This window comes from Mauremys mutica, chromosome 2, assembly GCF_020497125.1.
Source record: "Mauremys mutica isolate MM-2020 ecotype Southern chromosome 2, ASM2049712v1, whole genome shotgun sequence".
Classification (NCBI taxonomy): Eukaryota; Metazoa; Chordata; order Testudines; family Geoemydidae; genus Mauremys; species Mauremys mutica.
In genome coordinates this window covers 258,984,262-259,008,539 of record NC_059073.1, presented here as the reverse complement: position 1 = coordinate 259,008,539, position 24,278 = coordinate 258,984,262, and the positions used below count along the sequence as shown (strand labels likewise).

At 40.2% G+C, this 24,278-nt stretch overlaps 1 protein-coding gene across 1 annotated transcript; it reads left to right on the top strand.

Moving 5' to 3' along the window:
* The first annotated feature begins 3,369 nt into the window (after positions 1 to 3,369).
* SKIDA1 (SKI/DACH domain containing 1) lies at positions 3,370 to 10,566 on the top strand. Its single transcript, XM_045003041.1, has 2 exons — positions 3,370 to 3,572; positions 4,416 to 10,566. Exon 2 carries the CDS (start codon positions 4,511 to 4,513, stop codon positions 7,037 to 7,039), a length of 2,529 nt encoding a protein of 842 aa, XP_044858976.1. The 5' UTR covers positions 3,370 to 3,572; positions 4,416 to 4,510; the 3' UTR covers positions 7,040 to 10,566.
* Positions 10,567 to 24,278: the final 13,712 nt, after the last annotated feature.

The following is a 24,278-nucleotide window of genomic DNA, read 5'->3' as shown; positions in this document are numbered from 1 at the left end:
CTATATATTGTTGCTTTGTTTACATGGAAATAACTCAGTTGTGATATTATGTTTGATAAATTATCACGATGTTTTTTACTATTAGTTGGCAATTAATTGGCCCAGGTTTTTGGATAATTTAGTTGTGCATTCTTATGTTTGACATATTAGAATTTATGGCAAATTTTAAGCACTGAAGTCACATTTGGTTGACTTTAAAATAGCAGAAGGACCCTAGTATACTGTTCTTTGACCCTGTTACTGGACTCTTTGTGATATCCTCTGTTTTCTGTTTGCATCCCCTATGAGCGCAATATGCACAGTGTATCTAAAACTGGTGAACAAGGTTATTTCTCATTTAAATGATCTATTTCTGCATAAAAACTGTGAAAATAAAAGGTGTATTTAATGCTGTCAGTACCTGAAGATTGGTCCAGTGCTTAAAAATAATACTAAATAGTAATAGAAATACTCTAATAATATGGCAATCCTAGTATGAAAATGCACATGAACCAATAGGAAAAAGAATTTGCTTCATTAGTAAAACTACTGCTGTAAATTGCTGTTGCATTTCACAACTAAACATTTAAAGAAACAGTGTGTGCATTACTTTGCTCAAGAAGGAAGAGGTCAGGCAGAATTGTAATAGTATTTAAACACAATCATATAATGGAAATAAATCAAAACATAAAATAAAAAGGTATCTAAAATTTTATATACATTCTTTCTGAAGCAATATAATTAAATATTTTCTGCAAGCCTATATATTTTAACACCATTTTTCAAAAATGAAAGTAATCTGAGATAAATGGGAAAATCTCTACTGTATATATTATGAACATTATTTTTCTCTTTATTTTCTGCTGGGTTGATCCTTTGGCCAGACACCTTCAGAACTGAAATATTATCTCTCTCTAGGATGTAGATCGCAGATTGCAGGTTACTCAAAGTGAAAAGGAACACATTTGATTGATAACGTGTGTATTCACAACTATATATTGTTGCATGTACATATAGTTGGTAAAATGGGCATCCTTAGACCTTCTGTTCTGAAGAAATGAGAGGCAAACATCCATCTTTTGAGTCGTGTTCATCTTTGACTTTAAGTGAGGCTGAGGTGGTCAACAAAATTACTAAAGAAATATACATATGTATCTGCCTGCTCACACACACAGGGAGAGAGTAAATTATTGCATAGGTTTTAATATAATTGATAACAGACACCTTTAATTTTTCCTGTCCATTCTTTCGGCTAGCTTTCACATTAATAATCTAAACCATAAATGTTGGTAGCTATTGATCACAATCCCCTGTGTGCATGCAAATCCAGTTTAAAGTCCCCTGCCTTTATTCTGTATGTGTGCCCGGGGTAAGGGCCTCTACCAGCTCTCTTTATAGTGGTCTACCCCCAATGTGCCTGAAGAAGATCCCAATATACAACGTGTGCTGATGGCTATAAGAAAGCTGCCTGTTTCATTCTGCACAAAAAATGATGGAGAAGTTAAAGAAACAAAAGACTCTGTGTGTGATGTGGAGTAAGATATTCAATTGAAAGTGTGTGTATATCTATAAGTGTGTGTGTGTGTGTGTGTGTGTGTGTGTGTGTGTGTGTGTGTGAAAGAGAGAGAGAGAGAGAGAAAGAGATTTTCGAAGACTTTTCCCTCCCCCCCCCACTTCAACGTTGGCTCTGACTACATCCAGAAGCTAATAGCTGTACCTTTGGGGGTGGTGGGGGGGCGGGCGGGAGGTCTGGCAAATAGCCGCTAGTAGTCTAAAACATTTGATAGTGCAAGTATTAAACAAACAAAAAAGCATGCATTTTAAAAATAGTTACTGAATCACATTACCAGACTGTCATATGTAGTAAGAGAGCGAGCGAGCGAGCGAGCGAGAGAAACAACTAAGCTACCTGGCAAATAAATGACTTTTTAGCCCACTTTTTTTGTAATGTCTTCTTTAAAAGCTTTATCTGAGGTTACTGTTTCTTTACTGTTTGACTCCACAGCCATAACCTTAAAACAGGGGGAGGAGAATAATGGGGTGGGGGTGGGGGTGCGAGCAGCATATAAGTGCATCAGGAGGAATTTTTAAACGACCTTATTGTTTCTAGCTTTAGAAAGGCTACGAGGATTTCCTTTTAACGCCAGCAGCTGTTTTCCCTCGAAACTTTGCTTTCAGCTAGAGAATATAACACGATGTCTCTTACGCAAGTGAGAAAGGAAAATGTATGCTGATAAATCCAGATGCAAAGCAAAAGAAGGCTTAACTCTGTGGATGGTATTAGCTGTGACGAGGCATTGTTCACTGCTGCCTCTTGGTTACGTTTAAAGGCTGAAATATCACGAGATCCATTCAATGATCCCTTTCTCATTCAAGGGACAAAATGTAATTTGCTGTAGCTCTGGTTTCTTGGATGGGAATACTATCCTTAGATTTCAAAAGGAAGAACTAGATGTGGTTTGTACACACATTGATTAAGTTGAAGAGCGGCGATTACATCTGTGCAGAGAGCAACAGTAGTCTAGGGGTGGCTTTTCAAATCTCAAACCTACTGAGTTACAGACTCTCCTAAATAGACTTCCTTAATTTCCGGATGCACTTCTGCAAATTCCCAGTTCTCGCCAGAATTCCTGCGAAATTGGGAGGTTGTGTGCATTCTACTTTGTAAGGCAAAACTACCGAAAAATATTTTTTAAAAGCGATCCTTTTATTTATTTCAGCTATACCTGATGGTGTAATACGAGCTCCACTCACCATATTGCCAATCTATAGAGTGGATAATGGAACTTTTCAATTAGAAGGGAAAAATTGGTCCCAGAAATATGAGATGTTTTCTTAATCACACGGATGTGTCTAATTTTGGATATGCACTAAACTACTGCTATATATAAGTGCTTGTGTTCTATCCAGTTTTCAGTTGAAAACTGATTATGGGCGGATAGTTATTTTTGCAGCTTTTGACATGCAAACCGCAAACATCATTTTAACGCACGAAGGAAGAGGTTTGCTAACATTGCAACATGTTCGAAATCATTTGTGCCTAACACAAGTATTGTAACGTCACTGCGAAGAGGTTACACCTTCATGCTGCTTCTTCAAAATGATTTTTTAAAGGGTTGGTATAGCTGGAACATCTAAAGTCTGCAGAAGGTCTACCCAAACTGAACGTGCTGCAAACCAGAAGTGTCCTGGACCATTGCAATATTCTATATCGTGTGCCAGCACTTCTCTGTTATTACGTAAAGCCTCTGGAAGCACCTTGGATATTTTATATTCTCTTTTCTCTACTGGAAGCAGTCAGCCCACAAGAATCCTGACGTGGAGTCTGGGACTCTAGGACATTCCTGCTTGTGATCCAGCACGGTTAATTGTGAAAAGTGTGTACATTTCTGGCTTATCTATGCTTTGTTATGGGTCTGACGTGAGCCCACGTCCTCCTTCCCCTCCCCCAATATTACAGACAGCATTTCAACTACAGAGTGACAGTATTACGGTGTTGGAACCCTAGATATGCAGAGCAAAAAACAAACTTAGCCATTGACTGTAGAACGACAATTAAATAGAAGAGGAAAATCAAGAGAAACTCGAAAAATGTAAGTATTCGTTCTCGGTTTCTAACAGAGCCTTTCACTCTGAAGCTTGAAAAAGGGAAATACCAGGCTATTCTGCACATTTTCGCTAAGCTTAATTTTCCACACAATGCAGAATAAAAATTCAATTTAAAATTATTGCATTACCAAAGTATTTTTTCTCGATATGATAATACTTATGTCATTTACAGTCACATAATGCGCAAAATAGCAGCATTTGTCCAAAATAGTCTAACTATACATATATATATATATGTAAAATGACAATAAAAAAACATACAAATCCTACATCTGTAGCTAGCGATGAAGTCTGAGAGGTCTGAGTGTATCTGAGCTCAGATTGTTTAATAGAAAGATTTATATACTAACTGTATTATTTACTTTGGGAGGGGGCTTGGCAGTGTAAGGGTATGCTAATTAGTGGGAGATTTTTTTGGGGGGGAAGGGGTGGAATATCAATTTTTATTGCATCACCTGTCAGGAGTGTCCAATCAGCGTTGGCTTTAGGGGAATTAATTGATGAAGGTGTCTCCGGACGAGCTCACTTCACTCTGTCATTTTATTTGTAGCTAAAGCAGCGGCGGGAATAGCAGCTGCATTTCTTTTCTCTTCCTCCCTTCACATTCCATTATCATAGTTCTCCAATGGAAAAGCAGGGAATGAAGGGGAACAGGTACTGATCTTCAACAGCAACTTAGAGAAACACTTTGGCAAACCTGATTTTCAAACAAAAATATAGAGAGATTGTAGTTTCACATGTTTTTTTTTCTTTTATTTTTTCTAATTTCTTCTAAAGTTTGGCACTCCATTGAGCAGGAATAACAGTCTTTGTTATTTTATTAGCAGGATGCCTTGAGACAAATACAGCATCTGGCTGAGGATTGTGTGTGTGGCTTTTTTTCTTTCTTTCTGCAAATGCTGGGAATAATTTAATTCACGAAATGGGAGACTTGAAGTCGGGTTTTGAAGAGGTGGATGGCGTGAGGCTCGGCTACCTCATCATTAAAGGAAAGCAAATGTTTGCACTCTCTCAGGTTTTTACAGACCTGCTTAAAAACATCCCGAGAACTACAGTGCACAAGCGAATGGATCATTTAAAAGTAAAAAAGCATCACTGCGACCTGGAGGAGTTGAGGAAACTCAAAGCCATCAACTCCATCGCTTTCCATGCAGCCAAATGCACACTGATATCCAGAGAGGACGTAGAAGCTCTTTACACTTCTTGCAAAACGGAACGAGTCCTTAAGACAAAAAGGAGGAAAATAAGCCGGGCATTCTCAACAAAAGATCTCCAACCGGAGCACACATCCACCGACCCCTACTCCAGCTTTTGGAAAGAGAACAAACTCTGGCTGGGTTTGAATGAAGCGGCTCAGCCTCTGCCAATTAGAAGAAAAGCTTTGCGTCCCGGGGACACAGGCTTGCTACCGGCCTCTGATCTACCTCACATTTTTAGTAAATACACTGGTCACAGCTACCCAGAAATCGCTCGGTCGCCTTGCAAACTCCCTTTAAACTATGAAACTGCCCCGATCGTGGGCAACTATGTCACCTTTCACTCGGATCCCCCTTATTTTCGGAGCGTCCTTTGCAGCAAGCACCCGGCTGCTGCTGCTGCTTATTATTACCAGTCCGCCGCCGCCATCGCGCAGACCAAGCTAGCGGCGGCGGCTGCTGCAGGGAGCCCTGTGGGTTTGACTTACAGATACAAAAGGAAAAGACCGTGTGAGGCCGCCCCAAAGGACTGTTTATTAAACACCCCCAGCAGCGCCAGGCGGCTCCTGATCGTGCCCAGGCCCTGCAAGCCCAAAGGAGCTGCAGCAGGCACGGCCGCTTGCCTGGAGAGATTTCACCTCGTCAATGGCTTTTGCACTTCTCCGCAGCAGCCGCAGCAACAGCATCTGGGCAGCTTCCCCGAGAGCTACAGCAGCGACTCGGAGTCCAGCTCTTACTCCGACCATGTGGCCAACGACTCGGACTTCGGGTCCAGCCTCTCCAGCACCAGCAACTCCGTGTCCTCGGAGGAGGAGGAGGAAGACGACGAGGAGGAAGGCAGCGGCGTCTCGGACTCCAGCGAGGTCACCTCCGAGGAGGAGGATACGACCTCAGACTCCGACTCCAGCTCGGTTTCCAGCCAGGTCTCGGTGCAAAGCATCCGCTTCAGGCGAACCAGTTTCTGCAACCCCCCCAGCATGGCCCAGGCCAACTTCTTGTATCATTTGGCCACGGCCGCCCCCACCAAATCGCCAGCTTTCGAGGAGGCAGGCAGGCTTCCCGAGCTCAAAAGTGATCAGTGTGGTGTCAAATCGGAATTGCCAGAGGAATGGAGTCATCAAAGCTGGGCATCCAAAGCACCTCCAGTGTGCTGCTCCAGCAGCCTTGGAAGTTGTTTTGCTGAGATAAGGGATGATAAGGTATCTGAGATCACATTCCCACACCCTGAATTTTCCAATAATGTAAAGAGTACTGACCTAACAATTAACTGTGCTGCAAAGGGGGCCTCTTCACCTAGCCCAAAGACAAACAATGCATTTCCACAACAAAGAATACTCAGAGAGGCAAGGAAATGCCTTCAAGCAACAACTACACACTGTGCAGATAACAATACAATAGCTGCTAGGTTCTTAAATAATGATTCTTCACCAACAGCAGCAAATTCAGAAGAAGATTCCAAAATCCCTCATTGTATTGAATTTGCCACGGATTTACCCTCTTTGCAAACTGATCGTGCTTCTACAACAGCAGCAGCTGAGCTTGAGTGCACTGATCCAGGCAATAAGGCATTGCCATTCCTGCACAATATTAAAATCAAAATAGAGGATAGCAGTACGAATGAAGAATATGAACCTGACTTTTCAAAACATAAGCTAAAGTGTGAGTGCAATGATACTAAGGATGAGTTTAACGGTGTGACTGAGAGTAATAACCCGGACGTTTTATTAACAGCCCAGGAAGATTCTGCATGCACTGAGAAAGAAACCACTTCCTTAAACACGCTGACTCAGAGTCAGGTCCTTTCATGCACTTTAGGTACTCCAAAACCTGAGGATGGGGAGTATAAATTTGGAGCGAGGGTGAGAAAAAATTACAGGACATTGGTTTTGGGAAAGCGACCTGTACTGCAGACTCCTCCAGTCAAACCAAATTTGAAATCAGCTAGAAGCCCACGTCCTACAGGTAAAATTGAGACACATGAAGGAACACTGGATGATTTTACAGTTACCAATAGACGCAAAAGGGTAGCCAGCAATGTAGCATCAGCAGTGAAAAGGCCGTTTAATTTCATGGCAAATTTTCCCTGTCCACCGTCACTAATTATTGGCAATGATGGGGATTTGTTGCCAGCTTATTCCTTAAACACCACTAAGGATTCCCAACCACCTCACAAGGCCCATCCTGTATGGAAATGGCAGTTGGGCGGTTCTGCAATACCTCTTCCACCTAGCCACAAATTCAGGAAATTTAATTAATAAAATAGTTTGGAAAATACTTTCTTGAACCACCTTTACCTTTCTTTTGTTTTAAACTCAACAGGATGGTTTGTACAAGCCCCTTAATGCTTTACACACTTTTGGAGTTCTGTTTTATCACATTGTGAAGATAGAAATCGGATTACTATTTTCTTTTCCATTACAGTTTTTATTTGTTTGTTTGTTTGTTTGTTTGTTTGTCTGGGTAATTTTTACATTCCACAGAGTACTTCAGGCTAAAGACTCAACTTAAACTCAGTTATTATGGTAGAGCTGGAACACTTTACTGTTTAAATGCTAATAATGCACCGGTACCTCAATTCAACTGCTACAAATAAATGTCAAAAGGTTGAATAATAAATATTAGAATGAGCCATTAAATGTATGCACTAGGTTTCGAAAATGGAAGTCTAACTGTTAATTCAGTTAAAGTTTGTTAAGTTACTTGGTTGCACAGTAAGGGTTCACTATAATTCAATGTGGCAGCAGTCTCTACTTTTCGGGAGCTTTGTTTTCCAGAGTAGGGGGCTCTTTTTCCAAGAGCAGTTGCATTTACTAATTTTTCTATGGTTTGGAAAGGTTGGGGTTGGAGTACAGTTGGAGCACTGGAAAAGCTGCCTCATCTCAAAACTAGTAAATAAATATGGAATTCTGTTTTTGGTAAAGGGTGTCTTTTTACTTGTACAGTCACTCTTTGCAATTGGAAAGACTTTTTGTTTCACCCAAAAGTCTTAAATAAGGTTACTGTTACCCACTAATGTAATACTTCAATTTTGGTCTAAACATGCCCCTACTAACTTGCAAAGCAACTAAAATATTTGTCTGTATAGCAGTACAATTTACGGTCTAACCTCTCACACTCGATGGAGGAAATAGCAAAGCGGTAAATGCAACAGAGAAAGTGAAACGTGAGGCCATAAGTGGAAAGAATACACAAAATGAGAATATCATGTTATTCATAGCTTTTTGGCACAAAACTCAGGCATTTAAACCTTAGTACACTTCACTGTTTTATCCGAATCTCTTGAAACTTGAGTTTTGCAATACCATCCTATCTATGTAGCAGGAGCATTTCTACTGCACGTGACAATCAGAGGCAATTATCTATATTTGCACTTAATATCGAAATAGTTTAACAGGTAGACTTCTAGAGTCTAGCCCTCGGTAAGACATGCTGGTGTAATATGTTGTGATGATGGAAGCAGTAAATCAAAATTATGAAAATTTGCACTGTTGAAAAGCATGCTTTAGCTTTATTTTCAATTAAAAACACTGTTTAAAAATTCCTGATTTCATACACTTCGACTTATTGCAGAGTTGTCCATAATTTCCTCTTCATCTGAAAGTTTAAGGTTTTTATTTGGAGAAAATATGCTTCCAGAGGCTATTTTTGTTTTGTTTTGTTTTTAAATAAAATTGTTATTAACCCAATTTAAGGCAATCTTGAACAATGTAAAGTTTATATTTTGGGAGGGAAATACGTTACAAATTTATAATAAACTCGTTTTAACAGTTTGGGATTTGAAAAGGTCAGTTACAACTGAGCTGCTGAATCAGCAGAGTTTGAGATTAAAAATTTCTGGTTACTCTTTTTGATTTACATTTTATTTATACTAGAGCCTTTTCCAAATTCATCTTAGGGATTCCACCTCTTCATTAATTCCGGGAGAATAATTTATCATAAATCAAAAAAGAAAACAAAACAACAATGAAATGTTTATCGTGTGACTCAGAGTCAACATTTCTTATGGAAATTCACTGACTATTTTTTATCCTCTACCCTCTTTGTCTCTAAATATTCCAAGTAGACACTGGCTGCTTTTAGCTCTATTTACTATATGCACACCGTGGTTTTCCTCTCATTGTAAAAGACCTCTTCTAAGAATACCTGCAGCCAAATATATTTAGAAAGAGTAAACAATTGCCTTTCAATTGATTCACCCTTCCCCCCCATACACACACTTTAAGTTGCCAATTGCAAAAGGTGCATTGCATACTTAACCTGCTCAGCGGAAATTATGGTGGTCGTTAAAAATCTGTTTACTGGATGAAGTTGTTATGAAATTAATGTTTACATTCGAGTGTTTGGAACTGCATAAATTACAGGCTTATTTCCAGAAATCTGTAAATACGTACACAATTTACTGTTCAGGAAAATCCCCTGGCTCTTTGGGAAAGCAGGGTTTGGTTGAAAAGGGTCTCCCCTTGACAAAAATCTACACAGCTACAATGTGCAAGCTTAAAACCTGAAATTTCACCTTATCTATTAAACTGTATATCATTTTAAAAGTAGCTTCCTCCACTGACCCTGTGTACTTACAATTAGAGACATGTTGACTTTACCCTAACTTATAAATAGCAGAGACGATTTGTTTTGACTCTCTGACTAACATTGGGGAAAGAAACAAAACACAAATTCAGACCAAATACTTTCAGTGGAGTTTAAATCGTAAAATATGGCGCCCAGCTCTGATATTAGCTCTGTCGCCCTACATGAATTAATAGTTCCAGTTTATGGAAGCTGGAGAATGAACACCACCAAGCCAAATACATTCCTGAGTGTATCATTCCTGCAGACTTTTCTGCTGAAGTATGATGAATAAAGGCACCATCAAAAGGCAAGAAGTTAAATGGCCAAATAATTGTCACACGTGTACACCTCAATTTAGTTTCAAGCCACAAGCAAGAACGTTTGAGTTTTACTTCTGTCAGAGTAATCTGCCAGGTACAATAATTTACTGAAAAAGGTATTATTTCAAATCCCTGGTAGTTTGGGAGCTGTTTCTCATTGTGTTGTAATAATTCTTGCGAACACAGTTTATGATAATTTTAGACTTAATGATAATAATAATAAAATAAAATTACTGTTATAAATAGCACATTTTCCCCAATAAAGGTAAGTCTTAATACTGAGGAAAACGAGGGTTTTCTAGCCAGCGGGATTATGGTATTGCTGTAATGTTTGTAGGAAAGAGAAACTAAAGGGTATCAGCTATGAAACTTGACAGTTTTCCAGTTTCTTGATGTACAATGCATAAATCAATACAATGAAATAAAATAATAATAATAAAAATAATCAATAAAACACACCTAGGAGAGTACTTGAACTTGTCTGGAACATTATTCCAGGGATTTTGCTACAAGTAGAGGCTACTGATACATTTATTGGGAAGATTTCTGCGCCCATATTGAAGACAAAGGAAGTTTTGGACTATGTCTAACTCTCTAGAGCATTAAAAAAGGGAACATGTGTAATGCCTTCAGCAACCAAGTATATTGCCTTAAAAGATGTAACTTTCAGTTTACAACAATTTACTTTTAAAAGTGATTGTTCTATAGTATACACTTACTTTTCTACAGTGGGATAATCTCTTTACTGGTTTATTTAAAACGCCACTATGTAGCAATAATGCAAAAATGGTGGTGGCTGTTGTATGACGTTTGCTGTTCAATCATTCACTTGGTGATTTTCTACATGGTCTCTGACCTTTTTTCCTATATCAGATTTAGTCGCCAATAAATTAAAGTTTCTGCAGAAATAAGAACAATGCTATCATGTTTTTGTTTGTTACACTTCACACGTGTGAGTGGTTAAGATAGAGAGAGGGATGTAAAAATTGGCATTTTTTCTATACAGGCGTCTAATTCAGTGGTAATCTGTAGAAAAACTATTGTAATACATGTAATATACTAGAAAGTATATAACAGAGAGAACGTGGTTAGTTGTGGTTTCTACAGTTAAAATGGTTACTGAAAAAAATTAATGGTTCATCTTAAAATCTGTTTGGACATAACTTTAAAGTTAAAAAGTACAATCGTGCACAAATTAAAATAAATCCCTCTAAATAAGGACAAAGGCATTGGAATCTACCCAGCTAAATCAGATTTACAGAAATAAGCCATTCACAGGGTTTTCCCACTGGTATTTACCCTTACAATCATGTTTAAGAATGTACCGTTTATCAGTTCCATGGTTGAATGTGGGGTTTCTTATTTCTCTGTAGCCAAATTGCTTTCTGTTAAATAGAGGACACTTCCAAAACATTTTGGGAAAAGACACCTGGGTATGCAGTTAACTGATTTTAGGCCTTCAAAGTTGCATTTTTTAAACTGTTCTGATATAATTATTTACTATGCCCTAGCCCCCCACCCCCTCCTTTTCAATCTCAGGCGGCCTCACAAGTCCCAGCTTTAAAAGGCCCTAGATGTTTTGCATGAAGCTCTCACAATAGGGGTTGAGAGAATTGACAGTTTCAAAAACAAGGCGTTCTGTCCTTTCCAGATGCCGAGAAACCCTTTCCTGCATCATCTCTCGTTTGCTCTTCGCTGCTGGTGGCTTTATCCTTAGCATTGCAAATATACTCCAACAGCTGTGTTTGTAAACAGGGGGGGAGCAGCTTGGATGGAGCCAGCAACGCCTCGTTTTATACTTTGTAAATGAATGTGATGAGCCGGAGTGACCAATATCTCTGCTTCCTGACGAGAAAGAAGAAGGAAGTTGGCCCTCAAGTCTGTGGTGTAGCGTGCAACATAAGGTTACCACTGTACGTTGCCTTCAAAATCATTAGAGTCGTTGGCAGGAACATGAGAGCTAAAGTTCTCCCCTGAAATGTAGCAGTGATGGTCTAGAGACTCCCCTTCAGACCGTGCAGACACTTGAGGAAAACACTAAAAATGCCGCCATCTTGCTTTATGGAAAACAAATTCTTTGTGATTTTTCGCCCAGACCCCTCTCTCTCTCTCTTGAATTTGTTACCAACTCATTAGGCGAGGCGGAACAGGAGCTCCTGCACTCACTCACTACCAGTAGCTCTCATATAGATTCACATCAAAGTGGCCTTTTTGCAGGCGTCTGCTCTCAGGCTGCAGTTTGAGGGGGCCAGTGGAAACGAAGATCAGGCTCAGATATTTCCCCCCATTTTGGTAGCTCCTCTGGCTGATCATCCATTTCACTTTGCTCTTCTTTTGTGTGATCTCCCCCATCTCTGTCTCTCTCTCACACACAGGCGCCGCACTAGTTAACTGTCTCTAAAATGTAATAGTTAACTGCCCATGTTGAAAACAACTCACTAATTAAATGAGTGACGCAGCCAGCCAACATCGTCGGGAAAAGATAACAAAAAATACACTTCCTGCAGCCCACTTGTTATTTGGGGGCTTAGGTTTTACAGAAATAAGGTAGGATGCAATTTCCCTTCCCCCTACCCAATCCATCTGAAAATCAAATTGCAATGTGGAAAGCAAATACGGATTTGGGTGTGATACGGCTGGGAGCTCCGCAATACAAATAAAACAGCACACACGAAAGAGAGAAACCATAGTGGTGAGCTGCACAGACAGGTCAATGAGAAAAGTGCAACAAGGTTGTTTACTCTCGCGTTTAAAATGCAGTTACAGTTGTAAAGTGTGTGAAATTACGCGCTGGTCTCTTAAAGAGTGCCTAATTTATAGTAAATAGCCAGGGCTTTGTAAATGGGTTTATTATGTTGTTTCTTGTTAATTGTTGAGAAAATCCCCATTGTTGAGTGTGAATGGCTTTATGAGCTAACCTGGTCATTGGTGCAATCAAGGGGCAGTAAATGGCCGCTCTGCTAATGTGGCCTGTAGCAAAAGCTGGGATCAGCCATGGCGGAGCTGGTGACCTTTCAGAGATGCTGCAGGAGCAGGTCTCTTCTGGTGAAAAAAGAGGATCTTTCGGATTTTAATGCACTCAAAGGTGCGCTTTTAACGATGAGGGTCTGAAGAGCTAAGCGAAAGTGGAGTTCAGTATCACGCAGGCCAGTTCAGTGCAATCCTGCAGGCAGCCGGCCTGTTGGGGAGCCTTGCTGCTGTCAGTGGGAAATGAAAGGGCCGCGTTTTCACAAGCAAAAATCTAATCATTTGGTTAAGCCCAACTCGCATTAGAGGCGAATCTTTCATACTTCGCAAATAGACGCCTTTAAAAAATCTCCTCGCAGTCAAGCTCCAGAAATTACCCAGATCCGGTATTCCTCAAAAAAAGAAAATCCAATACCCGCTTAATGCAGAAAATGCTAAGTAATCTGAAAATGAAGAAAATACACGTGCAATGTTCACGTCTCTCCTTTGTTAACATAAACCACTAAGGATCACACACACACACACACACACACATTATCATCATCATCATCATCCATTGGAAACTTCGCTACAGAGGGATTCAGGAGGTAGTAAAACGGGAGAAAAACTGAAAAGTTCAGTGCTAACTTGAAAGTGCAGTCCTTAGAGGGAAAATTGCAGTTCTGTTTTTAAAAAAAGATTCCCACCCCCTTCGCTTCTCTGCCATTGTTGTGGTTTGGGAATTGCTAGGAAAAGGAAAGGCAATAGCGATTTGGAGAAGAACCTGCAGATTCCAGTTTCTGACTGAAAAAAAATGTTTTGAATTTTCCCCAAACTACCCTGCACGCAGTTTCGTGCACAGAGGAGTTCCCGAAGCAAATACAGCGCTGTGGCTGCTGGGTTTAAACGCTAGGCTGCAGAGTGGTCGTGGGCTAGAGATTTTACTCTTCGTTGCTTTCAAAGGAAAATGAAACCCGCCCTGCTAACTGTAACTGAAACATAAACGCTGTTACATTTAAACTCACTCCGAGTGCACGTGTCTGTATATTACCAAATATAAATCGTGGTCAAACGTAAATTCCTCTCTAGAAACGTATACAGGGCTATTCTCTTTCCTAAAATCTCCCCCTCTCGCTCCATCTTTCTGATTTCGCTATTAGGAGAAATCCCCCCGGGTTTAAAGCACTTGTTTCCACGGATTTTTGTACAATCCACATCTGTTAACTTTCTACTGCTCCTACTCTCCTCTTTTATAAATAACGTTGCGTTTCTCTGTATAGAAACGATGGTGACGGTTGTTTTTAGACTAGTCGATTTGTGTAGATACTGGGATAACATAACCCACGCCACCTAGGACAGAAGCTATTTTCAAAATTGAGTTTCATGATCAATACTGGATTGCAATGTGTAAAATGCAAAAATTCGCCCAGTTCAGGTCTTTAACTTCCAGCTCTTTTCCAGTTTGATTCACACACTCGAAATAGATATGTGGGGTTGTACAGTCCATTTCCCTCAAAACAGGATGTTTCCATCAAGCTGTATTTGGTTTTCCCCAAAGATCACTACAAAGTTTAGTTGGGAAACACGTCCCAGAAACACGTGGAGATAAACCCTTGTCTTTAGCTGCCATTCGGGTCACGTCACAGCTTTGTATTATATTTCAAACTGTCATTCCTCTTTCTTTATCTTTCTGGGATAACAAAAATGTACCTGTTTATAATTAAATACATCCATTCTAATAGCAGTGATACAAATCCATTCCGGGAGGCATTCGCTATCAACCCTTTGTTTTACCTTGAAGGGTTTGTTGTATTAGAGCCATTAATGTAGTGCTACTCCTGATTACTAGCTACTATATTTTTGTAAACAAGAATCTATTAGTTACTTGTTAAAATGCCATTTAATTATTTGGGTGAGGATAACTTGGCGAGCGAACTTTTTATTCCCCAAGCAAACCTGCCGCCTAGTTTGAATAAACCTGATTTAAGAATCAAAGAGAGCTTCAGAAAAGCAATTACATATACTCTAAATAGCATATTTGCTGGCTTCGCTGGCTCTTTGTACGTAAGTGTATGTGTCGTGAGTGTGAAACATAACCTGTGCCAGCACGTTTAATATTTACCGACTTTGCTATTGTATTCCGAAGATTTAGCAGCAAACTGTTCGAGACAATCGCACAACAGCAAAATCAGAAATCTTATCTAGTAAACTGCACGACAAAGAAGTTGCTAACTTTTGGAAATGTCCGTTTCCATTTCCGTGTGCATGACACTATTGGTAAAGAGAGTAAGTAGTGATAACGTGCCATTTAATGGACAGTGTTCCAGACCATTTGAAAAACGTCACTGTGTCTACTGTGGATATTTGAAGTAACGGGTTTTCGGATTATTTCCAATTGTGATATATTTGTACTCAGCAAAATCTGCCAGGTTCACTTGAAGCCATATAATATTATTAGTGAATGATGTGTTAGAAGAAAAAGAGAACAGAATTCAATATACATTGCAAAATAATGCCTGGTCTTCCCATTTATGATCCCATCGTCTCTTTTCTATTCTAAGGGTAGTTTATTCTATAAATGATGGCCTCGGGTTTGCAATTTATAGCAGTAAAATGTATGAATTAGTTTATGATTTCAGTATCTTTATTCATAAAGGGATGTACAAATATATGTAATTCTAAACAAGCCAGGCCATTAAACAACATCGAACAAGTCTGTGTAAACTGGCATTTATCTCTATATCTGTGTAAATGCAGATAAATATCAATATTATCCCACTAATCTGGGGGATGCCAGATCATGAAATCTGTACAGAGGGCATTTTAAAGAAATGTTTACGTGTTGGAAATGTCTTACTCAGGGCTGGAGATAGGGTGGGTTTTTTTTTGTTTTTTGTTTTTGTTTTGTTTATAAGCATCTATAGCTTGGGAAGCTTGATGGCTCCTTTTTATAAATTTATGTAACCTTTGTCGCATATGAGGAGGATAAAGAGCAAGAACTCTGCGCCAACATGGTTAAAAGAGGTTCCTATCTTTCCAAAAGCCAGTATCTCTCTCTCTCTCTCTCTCTCTGAGGATTTAATGTGAAAATTCCAACACTGAGCTGTATTTTGTCCACAACCCGAAGTACTGTAATTCTCAAGTTTTATGTAAGCAGCTTTATGGACGTTCAGTTTATGGAAGCTCACCAGAGTATATGTGAATAGTTCTGGAATTTCCATCTGAACCCGAGAACAAATTATAACGTAATTTTATTGGGACCCTGCTAGGTGCAGTGACTTCACACGACACGTATCCAAGAAGTCTTTTAGCTTGAGAATACTGCTTGCATTTGGTTATGAAATACGGATTGCATCTGATTATATAAAAATGAGGAACTACATATAAACATATGATACTTTTGTATTAGAAAATCAAGCACAGTGCTAACTGCAAAGAGCTGTTTTAAATTGTACCTCAAGCGTTTATACATCAATATGTAGCAGATTTGTCTTCACTAAGGAAGTTTTGATTTTCCCTATTAACAATAAAAAATGTTAATAGTATTGTACCGATATTATAGATATTAAGAATTTGCATCCCTAATAATCCAAGTTTATTGAAGATAAATGTGTCACGAAAGAAAGATTCGCTTGTAATTTGAAGATCCATTAGCTTCGTCTTCTTAGGTGCTGTAGGAGTCCCGTTAGACGTTACTCAATTCATCGGGGTGAATTCTTCTTCCGAGTAAGGCTATAAGAATATACGCGCTTTACCTCTGCTTTCATTTTGTTTTCGAATCTTTTGCTCACAGAAACATTCAGAGATCAAATCTGAAAACAAACAACTAGATGCTTTAATTCTGAGAGTCCTTCCAAGAACCTTGTGTATGGTTAAAAAAAATCACAGATTTGTCCTTACTCTTCCTGAGACTCCTCTCCAATGTGATATTTATTATAAAATAAAATGATCTGCCTTTAGAGTCTACCTCAACGAGCAAAATCAAGGAAAAACGAAACTACTGAGGCCACTCTCGCTGTGCACCTAGATACTGCAAGATTCTCAGAATACCGCCTGTCTTACATAACAGGCAGTACCATATATACATGGAGTATAGGCACAATAGGTGGTTTATTGAAATCAATGGAGCCATGACAATTTACACCAGCCGTGGATCCGCCCAAATATGTATCAAAAGATTATAAAAACCAGGTACATTTGAAGTACCCACTTTTCAAACTGTTTAAAACCCAAACCAACTAAAGCTGCTAATGCAGCAATTTCCTGCAATATTTTCATTTTTTTTAAATTCCGGTGTAGTTGCTTAAGGAAGACTAATAAAATAATCGGAAACCTCTAACCTTAACCCAATATGTATGAATGTCTCAACCTTAACCCAATATGTATGAATGTCTCGAAGTCAAATAGGTCAAATATTTTTAAAATACGCGTTTACAAGGAAAAAAGGCATCTAGACTGGAAACCTGTGGGGGTGTAACAAAAGAAAGAGGCCAGAAAGAAAATATCCCACAGTGGATTACAAGGTTATGGGACAGGTCACTATAGGAAAGTCAAACAAAAAAAAAAAAAGGAAGGGTACATTATATTTTTAATTATGTGCGGTTTATATAGTTAGTCCTAATGTTGGACCTATATCCACAATTATTTAGTTAATTAGTTTATAACGTGGGTATTTACAAGATTATTTTAATGGAACTATCGCCTGCTTTTTTTTAACTTAATTTACTTGGCGTTTTATTTTTTCACATTATTGGAAAGCTAACCACAGCTTTTAGTGATTTTTCCCCGGAAGACCGGAATAAATAATATATATATACACACACACACTTAGAGCTGGCTAGTATAGCTAGAGAGACAGACCGACAGCAAATAAAACAGGCCGTACAAAGAGACGATTCTAAAACTGTAATATATTAAATATTGCAGCGATCGATTTCAATACCCTGAGTGGACACAGGAATAAAAATTCACCCCCAAGATGAAGTGATTAGCAATGCTTTGTTGCAAGAAAAGAAATGCGATTTTCTGCAGATCCTTTTTGTTCAGGTTAGAAGAGGGCTGGACAATCATCTTTTAAGCCCTAGGCTCCCAGTTTGGGATATAACCCTAAAGGTTAGTCACATCTCAATGGCATTTCTACGTGGTAAGAAGATGGGTCTTTGTCCTAAGAAAGGAGGATTAAATATCAACCACAATTATAGGTTGACCACGCTAGGAGTTTGCCTCCAAAATCAGGGAGGGTCACATTTTGGAGAGGCTGCTCCACGCCGGTGGTTTTGTCTTTGTTCTGACTCGGACTGAGCAGATGCTTTTGCTCAATTCTCCTTTTAATTTCGACCTAGGGCAAACCCGCGATGAGGTTTGCAGGAGGTTTGTCCGAGGTAGAGAATGTGCAAATTTCTCACTTTTTGGTAACTGGAAGTTGGGATCCATTTCAAAATGTCTGTTCGGAGCGGAACCGTCCTGTTCCCAGCCCACGGGCCCAAAGACCCGCTCACAGGCCTCTAGCCCAAACCTTCTGTTCCCACCAAGTCTCGGTATTACATTGTAATTTATTTGTTCTTTGGGGGGATGGGCATTGCCTCTCGAGGCAGGAGCCGAAGGAACTGCCTGCAGGCAGCGTTACATATGCTCTTCCCTCTTTCCTTTGGTAACATCAGCCCCATAGTGATGATGTCTGCGCAGCAGCAACACCCTCCTCCCGCGGCAGGGCTGGGAAAGAGCTGCACCCTGACAAAGGGGCTCCTGAGAGAGGGGAGTCTCTGGACAGGGACTCCCCCGGGTTTATTTCACAGCAGCTAGGTCAGCACAGGAGCAGGCGAGGAGCCTTTTCCGGGAGCGCAGAGCACAGATTTCAGCCTCATCCCGGGCGCATCGCTCTTGTCCGTAAACGGGAGCTTTTTAGCTTCAGATTGATCTGTCCGTTTCAGACCACTCCGAGTTGTCCCCAATGTGGAAAGAGCGAAGCAAACCTCCCTCCCCCCAGTGTAAACACCGCGTGCAGCAGGCCGCGGGCTGCAGGGGGCCAGAGGGGAGCGGGCTGAGCTGCAGCTCGCGGGGGCTCTCAGCTCCCTCGCTGGCTGCTAGGGGGATCGGCTGTGTCCAGGGCGAAAGGCGAAGCGTGCAACAGGGAGCCCTAAACCGGAGCGGCTTGCCCCTGCAGCGCCGCTGCCATCCGGCCTCGCCGAGCAACCCACCAGCCCGGATCAGGCCTGCAGGGGGAAAGGGGAGAAAATCCACCCGCCTGGCGGGGGTGGGGTGTGGAGAGGCCCGGCCCGGCTTGGCTCAGTTCGGGCCAGCAGACAGCACGGCTCGGCCCGGATCCAGCGGGCTCAGCCGGGCTCTCCTCAGGCAGCCGCGACCGGTGCAGAAGGGAAAGGTGCCTCCTTCCCCTGCCTGCCAATTCCCTCCGGCGGAGCCCGCCCCCCACCCCCGGGCTTTTCTCGCCTGCGCTGGATGCCAGGGAGCCGCCGCGCCGCCCGTTGCCGTGGTTAGGGGAGACATCGCCATAGCAATATGAAAACCCATCACTTTTCGGAAAATAGACCTGAGGAGACAAGGAAGCGTGTTTAGCTCCAACAGCTAAAGGAGAAAATGAATCGGGGTGACCTTTTACTCCGCAAACCTTTTGTAGCCAAGGCCAATTAAAACGGCACACAAAGCTGCGCCTGAGCCACACTCCACTCCCAGCGCTCCGCGCTCTGTCATAACCTCCGCTCCAGACCGTCTTTTCTTTAATTCACAATGAACAGGAGGGAAGGGGGTTTGAAGAGGGGCGAAGGGAAGGAGAGCGCAGAGCTTGACGTTTCTAACTTTCATAGCTTTGGCAGATCCCCGCTCATCTCCCAAGCACTAATGTTCCGTGCTAGGGCAAATGTAGCCTGATCCCCGCTCAGCAGTGTCTGACCCGGGCTCACTTCCCTCCAGGTTTCTTTCCTTTTATCGCTTGTTCCAGCACCATCATATTTCTTCTTATCATCAGAAGATTACGGGGATGCCTGCACGGCCCACAGACTGTTTATAAAAGCCGAAGCGGATGCCCAGCAAGGCATGGACGAGCTCAGGTTTGTTGCCATCCTTCTTGGGAACAGAGGAGACGAACTACAGCCCTGCAAACGGGAACCTGTTGCCTGCCAGGCTCCGAGTGAAGAGGCTGATATTCTTTTACATTTCCAAACCTATGAAGTCAGGATGGCATCAGTGGGCCCCTGGATTCACCTGTCACTACAATCACCGCATCAGACCACTGACAAATATTCACAATAAAAGAGTGAAAGGGGCGCTTAAGGTTCACTGCTTTGGGTGTAGAACTTTGGAAAACTGCAAATAAGCGAGAAAAATTGACCATTCTTGTGACGGGAAATACAAGGTTGCACTTACCGTTCAGTGACAAAAAGCAAGGGCCGGCCAAAGAACCAGTGACATACACTGTAATCTCCATAACAATTTCATTTCCTCTCTTCCTTCTCTCATTCTTTATCGGTTTAGCAAAGGGGAAAACCTAAGGGTTTAATCCCAAAGAAGGCGTTCCATTTATTCCCACTACGGGGATAAGGGGATACTGAGAAAACCACACATATTCTGAACAAAATGGAGAGAGAATCGCCCCAAATCTGCCTTACAAAAAGCATTTGAAGAGACAGGTTAGAAAGCATCAAGCCAGGAGATACATAAGGACTCAATGAAATAGAAACTCACAATATTACCTTTCCTTTTAACTGTGCCTTATGATTAGTTGTACATGGAATCTAGCAATTAAGGCCCTTCTCCCTTTAGAGAAAACCTTTGTGGTTTCATATTCCAGAGTTGGGGGTTATAGGTGTGTGTTAACCCCCCCCAAAAAACCCCAACAACCCCAATCTTCCCTTTCAAAGCAAAAAGTTGCTTGCATGTAAATGGTTTTCACTGAAACAAACATTGAATTGTACGGTATTAGTAATGCTTGAGGCGGGATCTATTTTATTCTACCCTAGGCCTCAGTGGCTGGTGTTCACCACTGGCTTAGAAAAGGGAACAACATTTTCCGATTAAATTCTTCATTAATAGAACTTGGCAGCCGGCAACAAAAAGCTTGCTTAAGTGAAATGAAGAGACAAAAGGCATTTTAAACGCTGGGGGTGGGGAAGCCTGTGTCTGTAATTTTAAATTAAGAAGATGTTAACATCTTGCAATTTGTGTAATGTCTGCTCTGGTGCTCTTATGAAAGGCTAACATTTATTCTAATGTGCTCACTTTTCAGATCTCTGTGAAATTAAAAAAAAGTTATTAAACTATTTCAAGCCTATATGCTATTGTGCTTACACTGCCCTGACTTACTCTTACCTCTGAGTTTGTAACTGTTGAATTATTCATGTTTTAAGTATACCAGATTTACAAAACAACAAACAAACAAACACCAGTTTGAAAAGGTACTTGGTGGCACCTATCTGATTTATGTATTTAAAAAGTAACACCAAAAACTGTGCCTTTAATGTCAAGGATACTTAATCTTTTGGTAGACTCTTCTGATGCCTTTGTGAGAACAAACATCTAAAGCTCTAATTGTCTGTAGAATTCCGTCATCTACAAATTTATTTTTCTTTTACATAGCTTTGAATATTATGTTTATTGATCCTTTAGCTGTTTGCTGGATTGTCAGTATTGTGAAGGCTTAACGTTCCCATGCTCATGATTGGCTATTAGCGTTCTGCCGCTTTAATCTTACCTAGTACAGTTTGGTTTGGTAACTCGTAGGTAGGTTGTATAGAGTTGAAGAGGTTACATTAGGACAGTGAATAAAGAATTTGAGCTGCAGTAGTTCGCTGACGCGGCCTGAAATTGTTCAGACTGTTATGTGCCCACCTTTTAACAATTATTTATTAAACATCATCAATTGTTGGTGTTATTAATAGCAATTTGGGTACAATTTCCATGGTATAATCCACTGTTGAGAGTGTTGGCACGTCAGTTAAATGCAGACATAGTTCTCCTAGTCCTCTCGTAACAAATCAGGGAGCTGGTCCTCTGGTAACAAATCAGAGTGCAGGCTTACAGGAAACTCCTTTCATCACGGAAATAGAAATGTAACATCTATCTAGACAAATTATTTTTTGACGGATTTATGGCATGGTTTGCTTTTAAGATATTCATTGGCTCTTCCGAGCTGTAATAAAGTCCAGAGACAGAAGTATAAACATGCACACAGTCTGCTCTGCAGAAATCCCTTAACAGTATCTGCTAGTGAAAGATCAAGACACTTTGTGCATTTTCCACAGATAATGCCCATATTCCGAATGAGTGATCAGAGAACTCCGGTATTGTTAAGTAAAATGAGAAGAAGGCGAGTGACGTGGGAGTCGAACAATGGCATTTCTGAATCAGTTTGTTTGATTGACATTAGGGGCTTCATGACCCCAGGGAATAGGACTCATTACCGTGAATACACCAAAACATCAACCAAGATTAGAACTCTGGATCCTTTTAAAATCTTATTTTACTCTAAATTATAGCAGGAAAATACCAACTCTAAGAGAAAAGAAAAATTACTCCTTCATATACTAAAAGGCTGAATTGATTGCATGAAGAACCTCAAACTAGAATAAGAAACACGGTTATCTGTTTTATAGGATAAAATTAACCTCACAGATGAAAAATAACCACCATAAACAATTGGATACCATCAAATATTTAATGTTACATGCTAATATCTTCTGGCTGAGATCTGTAGATTTTGTGTAGAATTTATATATTAGAAGATTATTAATAGATGTGAAGAAATAATTAGATGCTTATATATTTGGAAAGCGTACTTTTTCAATATTTAGGAAAAAGGAGGTATTTTAATTACTTCTGTGTGGAAAAGTTGTGTACATTTCAGAGAGGAAATCCCGAATGATGATATTGAATTCTTGTTGGAAGACAGAATGTCTCTGAGCAAAGTCTATTTTTAACAAAATTGGGAATAGGAGATAATATAGGGTATGTGGAAGATAAGAGCAAAATCTATGGCAACTAGTTACCATGCTTTCTATTTAAAGAATACCAGGCTATAGTCTTTACAACGATGTCAAAATCCTGAAACTTTAAACACAGTCAATAGCTACAGCACGAGAGTAACGCATTTAAAATGTGTTTTTATTTGCACCGTATTATCTTTATGTGGATAACTGCAAGCAAGGATACATATTACAGGAAGATATGCTTAACCAACGACATAAATGTGACCACAAGAGAAGGTTGTAATACTACCGTGGACTTGCCTATCAGTTCTCAAACCTGGGTATTGCTCAGCAGTCATTGTTTTTGCGTGTAGAGACAGATCAATTGAAATTATTTATTTAGCAACGAGGAATAAAAAATAATTATAAGATATTAGACCCAATAAATTCGGTGCTTACAGGTTAAAACCAAAGATTATCTACATGTTCAATTATAATAATAATAATTATTAATACAACCGATGCTTCAGAGCCTTTGCAGATCTAGGTATCTTCATACAGAGACAGCTTGGTTTTAATTAATGACTTCTTTATTCTCATTATTCACAAGAAAAAAACGAGGTCATGTCACATTAAAATTAAGATTATTTTAATTTATCTGGGCTTTTAAACAAAAATTATTCAGCCTAATTATATTTTGAATTACCAGGGAAAGGCAATTTAATTCGACAGGAATTTGAAAAAAAAAAAGCCAGATCGGAAATATACAATACTGAGACCTGCTTATGGTAAAGGGGAACGTATCTTTTCAACATTTTCTTATAGATGCCATCTGGAGCGAGGAGAGGAACACGATGGTAAAATCAGATAGAATGTTAGAAGTCTAAAGTCGAGCTGCCTCGCTCTTTATTTCTAGGGCTCCAGTTTGATTCATTTTCTCCAATAGCCCTGACCGCTCGGATTGAATAGATATACATTAAAATGAAATTATACCTAGCAGGAATTCAACCTGAAATGGGGGCATTGGAAGCTTCTTGTGCTTTGCACTGAGAAAACGTGCTGTAAACGCGGGGGATTTGAATGAACGGACACATTACTAAATGCTTTGCTAGCTTATGTTTGGAACCAGAACGTGTGGGTGGGTGTCTCGTATTCACGTTAGTGTGCTTTCATTTTCAAGTTATAAATTGTACTGCCCTCTCCAATTTGCTGTTGTCAGGGTCTGTGAATAAATGATTCCGGATTAATATGCTCGATTTGTACCTACATCTCGCAGAATCACAAAATGATCATCAGAAGACTTTTGAAAAGTTCAGAACACCACTGCTGACTCCTTACTTTATAAGAGATTGACTATAATTCTGATTCTACCTCCTGTGCTCTGAATGCATTTGTTGTCCATGCATCTTATAATATTGCCATTTTACCCTGAACTACTCCGTTTCACAAATAAGTATTTATGCTCCTCTCTCTTTTAATTGAACTATTTCTGAAGACATTATTTCATATGGTACCGTGTATGGAACAGGTTCTTCTCTTACTTAAGAATTTCAAATTCTGAAATCCTTCACTCAGCTATTTGCTCATTCAGCGGCTGAGTTTATCGGAGCTTTGCCTGAGCAAGGAGCGTAGGATCGGCCCCGATCCAATAAATAAGTTTAACACAAATTGCAAGTGCAACACTTAAGAAAGGACAGCTTCAGTATGTCCTTGGTGTCCTGCAATCGGTCAAGGGGAATATCAGC